The following is a 14859-nucleotide window of genomic DNA, read 5'->3' as shown; positions in this document are numbered from 1 at the left end:
GCCCTCCCCTCAAAAAAAATTTTTTAGGAAATGGGCATAAAAACGTCTAGTTTACTATTTTTACTATTAAACTGGGGATGATATGTAATTTAAGAGATAATAGTGAAAACATATATGTAGTCTTTTTTTTTGGTCATGCCTGGCTGTACTCAGGGCTTACTCCTGGCTGTATGCTCACGGATCGCTCCTGGCTAGCCTCAGGAACCCTTTGTAGTACTTGGAACCCAACCTGAGTTGGCTGCGTTCTAAGCAAGCACCTTACCTACAATACTATCTCTCAAGATATAGAACTGTAGTGAAAAACTTTAAAAAGCTGTAGTTTTAAAATTCAGCCTATTATGACTGATTGTTAGAAATGTGGAGTTAACAAACATTCTGGACAGATGAATTGTTGGCAATTGGTTTCCCTAGTGGGGTTCTGGGGATCTAGGGCCCGCTCCCAGTTGATACTTGACCAAGGAGACTGGTGATTCAACACCAGAGCCTGAGTATGTGGTGCTTCTCAGGCGCTTCTGTGATGGGCTCCATCAGGGCCAACCTGGGAGCATCTAAGACCACACTCAGTGTTGCCATGGAGGCCTTTTCCTGGTGCCACGTTGTTAAGGATACATTTCTAGCATGTGCCATAATCACTGTGTTATCTCCCCAAACGGATGACTTTTTAAAACTACTCATAATGGAGATGGAGAGACATACATTGGGTAGGTACTTGACTTGCAAGCCAACTTGGTCTCTGTCCCCAGCATCACATGTGGTTCCCTCAAGCAGCATCTGAGCGCCGATCCAGAAAGTGAGCCCTGAGTATTGCCAGGAATGTCCTGAAACAAAGAAAATTCAAAAAACCCTATTCAGGTATTGGTGTTTCAACAGTTCAGATGCTAGTAATACCACTAACAATGCAGAGTAAAGTACTAAGAAGATATAGGATGTATAGTATCCAAGAATTAAGGTAATATTTTGTTACTTTAACTAGAAAATTCTTTTAACTATATTCTGTTTGTTTCATAAAACCATTGTCAGCACGTATTTATGAATGTTTAATTTTTCCTTTTTATTTGGTCCTCCCCCAAAATTTTCTATTTGAAGAGTATTGCTTTTCTTTCTTGGTTCTGCAAACCCATTCTGAGCCTTTGTTTCCACATAGTAATTATGTTGCATATTAGCACACTATCCACTATACTATCTCTCTGGCCCAACTTTCTTAGAGGTTTTAATTAATTTATTTGGTTTTGGGGCCATACCTGGTGGTGGTCCTGGCTCTGCACTCAGGAACCACTCCTGGTGGGCTCAGGAAACCATATGGGATGCCAGGAATCAAACCCATGTCAAGCCGCACACAAGGCAAGCTCCCTACCTGCTGTACTATCTCTCCAGACCTTCTATTATTTTTTAAAAAATTTTTGTTTTTGCTAGGTTCAGGAACTGTTTCAGGTTCTGTGCTCAGGAGTGACCCCTGGTGGTGCTCTGGGAACCATATGAATTTAATTTCATGCAAAGCAAGCACTTTACCTTCTACACTCTCTTTCCAGTCTTTTTTTTTTTTTTTTTTTTGGTGTGTGGTCCCGTGAATTAATAAAAGTACAAAGTTTAAAATGGGAGGCATCTATGAGCTCATGACATTTTTTTCCTTAGCCTGTCTCATGTAATACTATTTTAGTAGGTTAGAATGATAAAAAGTTATTTAAAGCTTTTGCTTAAAAATGTTTTCTAAAACCAGTTTTTTTTTTTTTTTTTTTTTTTTTTGGCTTTTTGCTTTTTGGGTCACACCTGGCGATGCACAGGGGTTACTCTTGGCTCTGCACTCAGGAGTTACTCCTGGCGGTGCTCAGGGGACCATATGGGATGCTGGGAATCAAACCCGGGTCGACTGCATGCAAGGCAAACACCTACCCGCTGTGCTATCTCTCCAGCCCCAACCAGTTGCTTCTTAAATATTATATTCAGATTGGGGGAAAAAAACTAATTCGAAGTTTCATGTTATTTCAGGCTTTTCGTGAAGGATCTAGAAAATCATCAAGAGTTAAGGTCAGTGTATTAAAGTTTATCCCTTAATAGAAACTGCCAGTTATTCATGAGCTTGCTAAATATTTTTACTTGTCTATTATCTTCCTTTTTTTTTCAGTGTTTTTCATTTTGTTGCTTATTATTTTTTACCCAGAATCTGGATCACAGAGAATTGCAATTGGGCTGATTTAGGACTCCTGGGAGTTTTTATTACCACTGTTACTATATTAAGAAGCATTTTATATAAGAAATTTTGTATTTGAGTAATAGAATTTCAGTCATCATTGATTTCCATTTCTCCAGTATTACTTTGTACTAAGTATACAAAATTACACTTGGAATTTTCTAAGTAAAAGTTTACTGTTTTGCTTAATTCTGAGTCTCATAATTTATTCAGGTCACATGTTTGAAGTGGCTCCATAAAATTGTATAGATTTGCTCTATCACTACAGATTGGTCACTTGTACCTTGGATTATTTAGAATACATCTTGAGTTTTGCATATTGTAACAACTGCTGATAGAAGGAAGGCTCCTGAGCTCTGCTGTGTTTCCATGGGTTCTTAGACTTAAAATAAGACATGGGGAGCATGTTACAGTCTGTCTTTGACCCTATCACCCAATCACATTTTTGGAAAGGAAATCATTAAACAGTGTTTTAATTATTGCAGTTTTGTAATTAGTACAAATGCTAAAAATATTATTAGTTTGGTTTTGTAGGCCACACTCATGATGCTCAGGAATTCCTGGCTCTGCTCTTAGGAATCACTCCTGGAGGTGCCTGGGGGGACCAGAAGGGATACCACGATCAAACTGGGATCAGCTGTGTGCAAGGCAAATCTCCTACTTGATATACCATCACTCTCGTCCCCAAATGCTAACAATTATTTAATATATTGACCTTGGATTTTTTCTTTTTAGAACTAAGCTCAGTGGTCAGAATGATATGTCCCAACATTGCTTGTGGGGAGAAGGGACCATGTGATGCCAAGGATGGAACCTGGGGATTTTGTATGATGCAAAGCATGTATTCCAGCCCTGTGGCTTTCTCTCTGACCCATGAACTTGGATTTTATACTTAAAATATGTTAAATTTTGTTTTTATGAGTTTTTTCCTAACAAAAATAAAGAGGTCTTTGGGGCTGGAGTGATAGAACAGCGGGTAGGGTGTTTTCCTTGCACACGGCCTCACCTGGGTTCGATTGCCAGCATCTCATATGGTGCCCCGAGCATGGCCAGGAGTAATTTCTGAGTGCATGAACCAGGAGTAACCCCCATGTATTGCTGGGTGTGACCCAAAAAGAAAAAAAAAAGAAAAATAATAAAGAGGTCTTTAAGTTTTTGTATTAACTGTTAATACTTCAGCAGTCTTCCTTTCCAGTTTATTTGATTCACCTCAATTTCAGGCTTAACACATTGATTTCTGCACTGTATTTTATTTTAATTAAACCACATTCAACTGTGAGCCATGGTGGTATGTAGCAGCATCAACATGTTAATGAGGAAGGAGTATTGTTTGTTTAATTAAAAACATTTTTATTCATTACTGCATGAGCAAGTGACAAGAATTTACTTTGTAGATACTTAAAAATATTTTTTCATATGTTTGGGGAGATCATTCAAAGGGCTAGGACATATGCATATGTTTGGGTTTGCATCCTTGGCATCACATAGTCCTCTGAGCACTGCCAGCCCTGGCCCCAAAACAAACAAAAAATCTTTTTCCTGGATTAGGGATGTGACAGGTAGTAAGAACACATGCTGTATATGTAAGAGGCCCTGAATTTTATCCCTGGCACTGCATGTCCTCCCTCACCCGGAACTTATAGATGTATAACTCTGGGATCAGGGACCACTTATAGATGTATAACTCTGGTGAATAACCTTCATTCAAGTAAAAATAAATCTTTTTCTTAAAGATCTCTTTCTTGTAAGAGTGTTACACTTTCAGGGCCAGAATGATAGTATAGCAGGTAGAGTGTTTGCTTTGCACACAGCTGACCTGGGTTCGATCCCCAGCACTGCCAGGAATAACCCCTGAGCATTGTTGGGTGTGACTCAAAAAGAAAAATAAATAAAAAGATCATCTTTCTAAAAAAAGAAAAGAGTGTTACACTTTCAGAAATTAAGAGATGCTTATAAAGTTCAAGAGCTACAGAAGAGATATAGATATTAAGTATATGTCAAATCAGTAGAGAATGTTGGTAGATCCAAATGAAAATTTCAGTAACTGAATTTCACTTTAATAAAAGCTAAGGAAAGCCTTAAATCTATTATCAAGTGGTCATTATAATGTAAAATATACAAGTATTCAGTATCAGTTGGCATATTTACCTCTCCCATCAAATAGCTGAGCAGCTTAGTATGGCAGAAATCTTTTTTTTTCAGGGATCATTGTTCTGGCAGTGTTCTTGGGAAGGGATGGAACCTCGGTTGGGGCCTACCTGGATTGTGCAACACACCCTACCTGTTTATACTATCTCTCTGGTCCCTGACATGATACTTTATATAGTAAAATCAGTAACTTATATGTAAGATGGTAACATTTAGTGTTACTCTACACATAAACATATCTAGCAGGTTACACACAAAACTTTATGAAATCTTAACAGTGATGCTTGAATTTCTGGTTTTCTAACTGGCCCAGGTTATCTGTCTTTTCCTCTACTGGCATGTGGAATATAAAAATTCAGTATGTTATTGTTTATGGTCTTTTTTTACTAGGATTAATCTGGAAAGCCTAACGTTATTCTAGTTTATATTTTCTATAAGTCTTTACTGTGTATAACACTTTAAAGTCTAGATATTGAGGTTTTAAAGTCTAAATATTAATGCTAGTTTTCTCTGATTTTTAGGGTTCAGCTCCAGAGATTGATCCTTCATCTGATGGTTCAAATTTTGGATGGGAGACAAAAATCAAAGCATGGATGGATCGATATGAAGAGGCAAATAACAACCAATATAGTGAGGGTGTTCAGAGAGAGGCACAAAAATTAGCACTCAGATTAGGCAGTGGAAATGACAAAAAAGAGATGAGTAAATCAGATTTGAATACCAACAATTTGCTTTTCAAACCTCCTGTAGAGGTAAATAATTTACCAAAATTTTAAAACTTTCCTACCTTACATTTTAAGTAGTCTAAAAACAATTAGGTTTAATTAATGTTAACATTTCTTTTAGAGCCACATACAAAAGAATAAGAAAATTCTAAAATCTGCGAAAGATTTGCCTCCTGATGCACTTATCATTGAATACAGAGGGAAATTTATGTTAAGAGAACAATTTGAAGCAAATGGATATTTCTTTAAGAGGTAAAACACTTTTTTTTTGAGTTAAATATTAAAATTTAGGCCATTGAGGTGCCTTCATATTTATATGCATTTGTTTTCCAAAGTGATTATTTTAGTATTTAAAACTCTTAACTGTTCTCTGGGGGCTATATGGTATCCCCATCTCTACCACAGAATGCAGACCTGTAGCTTACAAAGCATGCCCTCATCCTCTGAGCCTATGCATCTTTTAATCTTATTGACAACTGTCAATCCTCCTCAGAGTTCAACACTCTAAAGAACACTTACTACTGAAAGAGGCCTTGATTTGTGAATTTATTTGCTCTGAGAGTGGGAACATGTGCTCCTGTATATAGCTATTACTTTCCTGAGTTTTAGAAGTATTTTTGTATCTTTAGGGAGATGACATTCTCAGTCTGTATCCTATTATTGAAAGTAATTATAAGTGTAATTTAAAAAGTGATATACAAGAATTCTTCCTTTTATGTAGCAAATATAATTTGAAAGTGTTCTAAATCAGACATTAAAAGCACCAGAAACTAGACACATTGAAAGTAACTAGTTAGGAATTTTTTTTGGGGGGGGGGTCACACTCGGCAATGCACAGAGGTTACTCCTGGCTCTGTGCTCAGGAATTACACCTGGCGGTGCTCGGGGGGACCAGATTGGATGCTGGGAATCAAACCTGAGATGGCCGCATACAAGGCAAACGCCCTACCTGCTGTGCTATCGCTCCAGCCCCAAGGAATCTTTTGATAAATACAGTAGTAATGCCCTTTTTGTCTTTCTTTCTTTAGAAACTGTTTCTCTTTTGGTTTAGGTGTTAATTTTGGAAAGAGGTAAAAATCTCATCTGATTAATGTTAACTAATCCAGTGCTTCAGAATGGGTTCTGGGATCTGGAAAGATAACTCATTGTGTTAGAACACGATTTTTGTATGCAGGAGTCCCAGAGTAGACTTTTGGTACCCCACATGATCCCCAGAACACCATCAGAGGTGACCCGTGGGCCAGTAGTAGCCCCTGAGCACCACTGGGCATAATCCCAAAACAAAAAGAAATCAGGTCTGGAGTTTGCCTATATCCCCAGTGCTGGGGATGAAATTTAAGTCATTATATGCAAGGCACGCCATCACTGAGCCATGTCACTGACCCTCAAATGCATATACTTAAATCTTTGAGTCTATAGAAAGTTTCCTAACTCTCAAATCTTTGTTTCTTTGTAGACCATACCCTTTTGTTTTATTCTATTCTAAGTTTCATGGGCTAGAAATGTGTGTTGATGCAAGGACTTTTGGGAATGAGGCTCGATTCATCAGGCGTTCTTGTACACCAAATGCAGAGGTAAGCTTATAGGAAAATTTTGAAAGCAGAGATTGTGGATAAGTGGAATCTGAGAATTTAGACTTTGTTACCTAAAATCATTTTACTGTTAATGCACTTTATACCTTCTCATTTTGAAATTTTAGGTGGTAGTGACTACAAGTTCTTAATTATTTTGTACACTGGAGATAATTGTTTATCCTAGAAAAAATTTTTTTTTCAGAAATAAGAATCTTTTTAATAAAAATTATTCATAAAAATCCGAATAGATTTCAAAGAGCAAGATGTTCCTTAATACATTTATAAAAGAACATTGGGTCCTTTTACAAAAAAGCTTTTTTACTTTAAATACACTTATTTACAGACTAAACATGAAATATCATGGATGAGGCATATTGCACTTTATGAACAAGCCTTTGTTTCCACAGATTTCCCCTAAGCTTTCAACTCTCTCTCTCTCTCTCTCTATTTTTTTTTTGCAAAATCAAAAAATTTACTTTTTTGTGCGTAATAAATTAAAAATGCAGTTTGTGTTTTGCTATTTAAAACTAGAACAAAATACCTTTAAAAATACTATTTCTCTGCCCCTGGGAAAGAGGTCGGCGGGGGTGGGGGGATGAGGAAGGGGCACAGGAACTGACAGGCTCCCGCATTCTGCCCGGCCCCACACTCCAGGCCATGCCCACCCGGCCCCGGCCTGCAGGGGAGAGGCACTAGGTGAGGGAGCCAGGCCAAGGCCAGTATGACCAGCGGCCGCAGTGGCCCGAGGAGAGGGGAGGGGCATGTGCCTGGGGGGGGCTGGAAGACGGGGGGTGGGGGAGCGGGGGGCTGTACCCACACACCCTGCATGCACACACGGAACCAGAGGCACGGTACGGGAAGGGAGAGGGGCCCGGACCCTGAGCCACACTCACAGGCCTGGTCCGCTGCGTTCCATCTGGGGGCGGGGGGTACTCGGCAGGCCCCTCCTCCCGTAAGGCAGGCCTGGGAGAGCTTGGGAGGCGTGTGCGGGGCGGGCAGCCAGGGCTGCCATCCTGCCCACCTCTGGAGGAGAGGGCCAGCTGGCCGAAACCACACTCACAGCCGAGACCGACCCCAAAGGCAGACACGGGGCTGCGCTGGCCCAGAGGACTCGCTTCCTCTCACCAGCATGAGACAGGTGGCAGCTGGCCCAGTGGCCAGCAGCGCCAGGCTGAGGGTTGGATGGTGGACACTCACCCTCGCGCCCAAGAGCCGGCACTGAGTCAGCCCCAAATGCTCCATCCTGACATGCGTGTGCGCACGTGCACACGCGTGTCCATGCAACACACAATCATGTCCTTGCACGCGTGCATCCCTTCCCTCTAAGCAGAACACGGGCCTCGAGGTGAGCGAGGGGGCCTTCGTGCACCTCTGGGGCGCCCCTGGCTGAGCCTGCGGAAGCCGCCTCCTCCTGCCCCAGGCGGCCCCTGTCTCGCCCCATATCCTAGAAAATTTTATGGATCAAGGAGATTACAAACATGAAAGATAAAGTAGATTTCATACATGCTACTATAATAGTCTTGTATTTACTGTAGAGTATAAAGTATTTCTGGTTTGGGTGTTTTACATGCCAAAACAATAAATTTTCGCTTTTGAGTCTATCTTGGCAGGGCACAGGGGAGGGACCATATGTGGCGCCAGGGTTTTAACCCAGGTTGGCCATGTTCAAGGCAAGTTACCTTCTTTACCCTGTGTACTCTCTTTAGCATCCCCAAATTCCCTTTTTTTCCTTTTAATACATAGGGTTATTGAAAAGAGAAAAACTATTGAAAAGAGAAAAACTCCCCAGTTGGGGAGGGAGTTGGTGTAGGACTAAGGTCCATAAATACATTAAAAAAATTTTTATAATCATATTTAAAATGTAGGTTTTGAAAGACTATTTTTTAGAATTGTATCTTATTCTTGGCTGCTTTTGTGATCTTACCTATGCTTTAGTTTATCTAAAAAAGGCATGAGGACTAAAAAGAGTTAATTATGTCAATTAGCCACAACAATGCCTGACTTAAATCAGAGATACCATCACTTATAAAACTCCCGGTTTTACAGATATTTATTGTGAAAATTCTTTATAGACTATATGAAATGTAGGATTTTCTGGAATAGAAAAATATACATAATGGATAATATATAATGGATATATATGAAATATATAATGGATAAGGAGCTTGTTTTGCCTGCTGACTGGAGTTTGATCCTCAGCACCCCATCTGGTCTCATGAGCCTTAACAGCAGTGATCCCTAAAAACAGAGCCAGGAGTAAGGCCTGAACACTACTGGATATGGACCCAAAATCTTAAAAGGAGAGAAATAACAGTATTTTTCTGTGCAGTGCTACATGGTGGGCTATCAAGCTTGTTGTCAGGAGCCAGGGCAGTGATTAGGGTTTTTGCCTTGCATGCAGTTGACCCAGGTTTGATTCCCAGCAACTCATATGGTCTTCAAGCACTGCCAGTAGTAATTCCTGAGTAGTCAGGAGTAACCCCTGAACACTGTTGGGTGTGGTCCACTACCTGCCCACCCCAACCCCCTAAAAACAGAACTTGTTTTTCAGGCTTCCATAATGTAATTTCCTTAGTTGTTATCCATTGATTTATATGACAACTTTTATAGAAGGCATCTTTTTTCATACTGTTTGTGAGTTGCCTTGAAAGTGAATGCTTTGAAGTTCTCAAATTTTAAGTTAAAATGCTTCTAAAATTAGAAAATAATTTATAAATAAAATGATTTCCTTAACAGGTGAGACATGAAATTGAAGATGGAACCATACATCTTTATATTTATTCCATACAAAGTATTCCAAAGGGAACTGAAATCACTATTGCCTTTGATTTTGACTATGGGAATTGGTAAGTTCAAGCCTTTAATGTTATGGTTGTGTTGTAGCACTGTAGCACTGTCCTCCCATTGTTCATCAAATTGCTCAAGTGGGCACCAGTAACGTCCCCATTATGAGACTTGTTGTCACTGTTTCTGCCATATCAAATACACCACAGGGAGCTCGCCAGGCTCTGCCTTGTGGGCAGGATATTCTCAGTAGCTTGCTGGGCTCTCCAAGAGGGGCGGAGGAATTGAACCCGGGTCGGTTGCGTGCAAGGAAAATGCGCTACCTGCTGTGCTATCGCTTCATCCAGAATGATTCATACTATTTAAAAAATTTATATACCTACACAAAAGATAATGACAAAAGGTAATTAAAACTAGGCAAATCAAAACTTTAAAGTATGGCATTGATTTAGATAACTGGTGAAATGTAAGAAAAGTGAATCTATTAACCTCAATGTTAAAAAATACCCATTGGCCACGTGCAAATAATCTCTTACGCTGGAGATAGTACAGTGAGTAGGGCACTTGTCTTGAACGCAGCTGAATGAGTTTGTTCCCAGCACCCCTTATGGTCCCCTGAGCATACCAGGAGTGACCCCAGAGCACTGCTAGGTGTGGCAAAATTAAACAAGGAAAATTCCTTAATGTCCTTACAGTATATAGTTTCTTGTATTGCTTTCTGTTTTTATCTGATGCAAGTAAAAGTACTTGAGGACAAGCATTTTGGTATCAGTTTCCATTATAGCATTTTTGCCCGTTCTTTTCTTAATATTTCCTTAAGTATTGTAATATAAATGGCTGTTAATATAGTACTTGTAATGCAGCCATATAAAACTGAATCCATATAAAACTGAATGTGAATTTTCTTTCTTTTCGTTCAGTTTTAAGTGTACAGGTGGGGGGTGGCACACCCTGCTGTGCTCAGGGGATCAAACATGAGTTATCTATATGCCGGGTAAGCACCTCATCTGCCATACTATTGCTCTGGCCCTAAATAGTTTTACTCAGTACTGAGTATTTACTTAGTAGCCTGAGAAATAGTAACGGGATCAAGGTACTTACTTGGCACTACTTTGACCCTTCTGACCCCAGTACAATTCCTGACACTGCTGGCCATGGCCTAAATCCAAAAAACTACTTGGGAAGATATGAATAGTTTCATGTTCTTGTTTAAGTGAAAATTGTGACTGATTTCCTTTGCAAGATAAATGGAAAGAGATCCTGCAAATAAACTCTGAGAAATAATATTCTGAATACTGGGAGGGGAACTTTAACTCTCAGTATAGACATCAACTTAAATTTTTTAAAATAATGATGTAGCACTGTTCTCCCGTTGTTCATCGATCTGCTAAAGTGGACCCAGTAACGTCTCCATTGTTAGACTTGTTACTGTGTTTGGCATATCAAATACATCGCGGGTAGCTTGCCAGGCTTTGCTGTGCATGCGAGATACTCTTGGTAGCTTGCCGGGCTCTCCGAGAAGAATATAAATACAAAATTTACTTGCTTTGCAAATTAATAAAGCTTCCCATTGAATCCTCTCATGTGAGGAAGCCAGGTTGTATCTCTTCGGTCTTTCAGAGATAACTGCCATCTTGAATTTAGTATCGTAACACTATTTTTTGTCTGTATGTTTTCTTGTATGTAAATTACTATCAACGATAATCTTTGGAACTCATGATTTCCATTCTTTATTGTTTTGTGCCATATCCAATGTGCTTAAGAATCATTCCTGGAAAAGCTCAGGGGCCTTGATGCGGTGCTGGAGATCAAATCCAGATTTGCCTCTTGCAAGTCTGCCCCACTATACTCTCACAAGAGTAAAGAATGGGGGATGAGAGAGATAGAGCTACACTCTTTCATGTACCTTGAGCTCATATTTTCACTTCTTACGTCCATTATTGACTTCAGTATTAGTCATTTCGATTTACAAAAAGTTCATCATTCTGCTTTTTGAACATGTTTGCATGTGTTAATCTTCCATGGTAGGTAACTGAAGGGACCAGGCAATGGAGGGAGGAGGGAAGCATATATACAGGACAAGAGCCCTGTACTATTTCTATAGCCCAAAACACAGCGGTTTTAATTTTCATCTCTACTTGACTCACAAACTCAGAGTTATGTGAGATTGGGGCAGGGAGGAGAGGGAAAAAAAAATGTGGTGTTTATACTCAGAACTGTATCTGAATGTCATCTCTTTTGTTAAATCTTTCTTACTGTGGGCAAAATACTTATTCTCCCTGAGGTATCTCATCTATAAAATGGGAGTAATAATTTTTAAGCTCCCATTTGAAAGAGGGGATGTTTAAAAGAGGCAAAAATAAATTATAACTTATTTTTTCAAAATGGTACAGGAAAAACCACCTGCCTTGCTCTCAGCCAACCCTGGTTCAACCCCAGGCACCTCAAGTGTGGTTGGTTCCCCAAGCACCACCAGGAATAATCCCTAAGCAGAGTGGGTTGTCACCCAAAAACCTGGTTACTAAAATCATCATCCCATAAATTGTAATACAGATGAAGTTTGGTATTTATTGTAACTAATTTTTTTGTTGGCTTTGTGTCAGGGAAGAGCTTTAACCCTTCCTTGGAAAACAGAGTGGGAGGCTTCTATGTTTAATATGGGTTTAGGTATTTAGTTTATATTTAGATATGAACTATCTCTCTGGACTTAGCTAGTTTTTTATTTGTGAGGGCTGAGGACGTCCAGAGGCCGCACTGGCAGTTCTCAGACAGCTGGACCAGTACATTGGGTCAGTACAATGACTTGAGGATATGACACTACTCAGACCACAATGGAGGAGCTAGGGGCCTTTCAGGGATTTTAAAAGTCAAATTTACTTATTTATTTTTAATTTTTATTAGTGAAACACCATGAGGTATAGTTGTAGACTTACAAATTTTTGTGCTTGGGTTTCAGTTATACAATGATCAAGTAGCCATCCCTCCACCAGTGCCCATTTTCTACCACCACAGGTCCCAGTATCCCTCCCACACCCCATCCCCCGCTGCCTCTGTGGCAGGTCATTCCCTTTTGTTCTCTTTCTCCTTTTGGGTGTTGTGGTTTGCAAAAGAGGCATTGGGTGGCAATCATGTTCGGTCTATAGTCTACTTTCAGCATGCTTCTCTCATCCAGGGAGGATCCTCCCAACACCTTTTATTTGGTGCTCCCTTCTGTATCTGAGCTCCCTTTTCCCCTAGCATGTGTGGCTGGCCTCCAAACCATGGAGCAAAATTCCCGGTACTAATCTCGGCCACTTTTGGGTGTTAGTCTCCTATTTTGTTACTTTATGTTCCCCAGGTGAATGCAATCTTTGTATGTCTATCCCTCTTTCTGTAAAAGTCAAATTTAGAATAAGTATTTTTTGTCACATTATAATTTATCCTTATGATTCAAGGTTCAATTTAGACTACTGTTTTGCTTTTCACCCTGCAATGCACAGGGATTACTCCTGGCCCATGCACTCAGGAATTAACCCTGGCGGTGCTTGGGGGACCATACGGGAATCTGGGTATTGAACTCGGGTTCGCCGTGTGCAAAGCAACGCCCTGCCTGCTGTGCTATCACTCCAGCCCCTAGACTATTATTTTTATGAGATCAAATTTCTTTTGTGATAGTTTCCAGGAATTGCATAATAAAATGGAGTAGAAATTTTTAGCTTAGGGGCCAAAGAGCTCAATGGCCTGGAGCATATACTTTGCATGCAGGAATTCCCAGCAATATATGATCCCACAAACACATCCAGAAGAGACTTCTGAGTACCAATCAGGGTATGCCCTCTCCTAAAGAAAGTTTTATGATCTTGAATATTCAACTATTTTTTCAGTAAGTACAAAGTGGATTGTGCATGCCTCAAAGAAAATCCAGAGTGCCCTGTTCTAAAACGTAGTTTGGAATCCATGGAAAACATCAGTAGTGGTTATGAGACCAGAAGAAAAAAAGGAAAAAAGGAAAAGGATATTTCAAAAGAAAAAGATACACAAAATCAGAATATTACTTTGGACTGTGAAGGAACAACCAACAAAATGAAGAGCCCTGAAACAAAACAGAGAAAGCTTTCTCCACTGAGGCTATCAGTATCGAATAATCAGGTACACGCTGATTCTTGATAACAATTTTTTTCAAAAAGTCTTTTAAATCGTCTTTGTTCTGTAAAATGGTTTTCAAAATTAAGCTGACTAGTTAAGCCTAAGTACTGATTCCATGAAAATTTGTTTAGTATTTGTTACACAATCAAGAAACAATTCAAGCCAGCAAACTAAGTACAGCATTTTTCTACGAATGGGCGATTTGAAAAGTCAGTTGTTGTTGTTGTCCTTATGTTTATATAATGTTTTAAGTCATAAAACTTAATTTAGCATTTGGGAAATAAACTAATTCTATAGGGGGTGGCAGATAAGATCTTTGACAGAACATTAACACCTAAGATAACTTGGGGTAAAGTTTGGCTATACTTCTATACCTATACTTCACTTTATGATAAGCCTTTAAGTTTTCAATTGAGGGGTTAGATAGATAGCTCAATGCCAAGTGAATGTTTTCTATGAGTGTAAAAAACAACAACAAATTTAAATTGTTTTTCCAGAACAATTTATTGAAAATAACTTGTTTAGGACTGGAACACCTTCTCCAGGGGAAGGCACCTACCTGCTTTACACTTGGCCAGCCCTGGTTTAATCTCAGTGACCTCAAGTATGATTGGTTGCCCAAGCACCACTGTGACCCAAAGCCCAAAATAAGTTGAAACGTTTATTGGATTCTTGATATTTATAAGTATTAGGTTTTGTGAAATTTGGAGAGCAATATAAATGACTGTATTCACAAGAGCACATTTGTTCTTGTGTTTTAAGAACATCATTAAAACATCAACAGAAAAATTGGGCTGGAACATAAGTACAGCAGCTAGGCACTTAGCTTGCTTGTGGCGAAGATGTATTTGATGCCAGAGCCTGGAGTAAGCCCTCAGCATCTTTGGGTTTGACCTCTCCCCACCCCCAATAAACAAAACTTTAAAACTGTTTTGATAATTGAAAAACTTCCTTTTAAAGTCAAAAGGTTTTAAACTTTTCAAATACAAGTAGAATTATAATTTTGGGATGTTTAGTAAAGATGAAAGGCAAATTTACAAGTTTTATGAGGTGCTAATCTACAGAGTAATTTCTGTCTTACAGGAACCAGATTTTATTGATGATATAGAAGAAAAAACTCCCATTAGCAATGAAGTAGAAATGGAATCAGAGGAGCAGATTGCAGAAAGAAAAAGGAAGATGGTAAGTTGGGAAGCCAGTAACTACTGCATGCTGTTGCTGTCAAGTGGGCTTCCCACAGTAATATCACAGTCATTTATGAGCTCTTATACACTGCTCTTTGTAGTTAGTAAACATTATGTGCCACTGGATATTG

General features: G+C 39.4%; 1 protein-coding gene across 5 annotated transcripts in view; it reads left to right on the top strand.

Annotated features, from left to right (window-relative positions):
• Positions 1-14859, top strand: part of KMT2E (lysine methyltransferase 2E (inactive)) — an 80553-nt gene that overhangs the window by 44906 nt on the left and 20788 nt on the right. For all 5 annotated transcript variants that reach the window (XR_008793039.1, XM_056118334.1, XM_056118336.1 and 2 more), the window contains 7 exons: positions 1987-2025; positions 4858-5088; positions 5183-5313; positions 6518-6635; positions 9372-9481; positions 13283-13547; positions 14628-14726. Coding sequence is in view for 4 of the 5 variants with exons in the window: in XM_056118334.1 (XP_055974309.1) it covers positions 1987-2025; positions 4858-5088; positions 5183-5313; positions 6518-6635; positions 9372-9481; positions 13283-13547; positions 14628-14726 (993 nt within the window). In the remaining variant the exon portion in view is untranslated. The remainder of the gene's footprint in view (positions 1-1986; positions 2026-4857; positions 5089-5182; positions 5314-6517; positions 6636-9371; positions 9482-13282; positions 13548-14627; positions 14727-14859) is intronic.

This window comes from Sorex fumeus, unplaced genomic scaffold, assembly GCF_029834395.1.
Source record: "Sorex fumeus unplaced genomic scaffold, SorFum_2.1 ptg000037l, whole genome shotgun sequence".
Classification (NCBI taxonomy): Eukaryota; Metazoa; Chordata; class Mammalia; order Eulipotyphla; family Soricidae; genus Sorex; species Sorex fumeus.
Note: the sequence above shows the minus strand (reverse complement) of the source record. Positions and strands in the feature narration are given on the sequence as shown.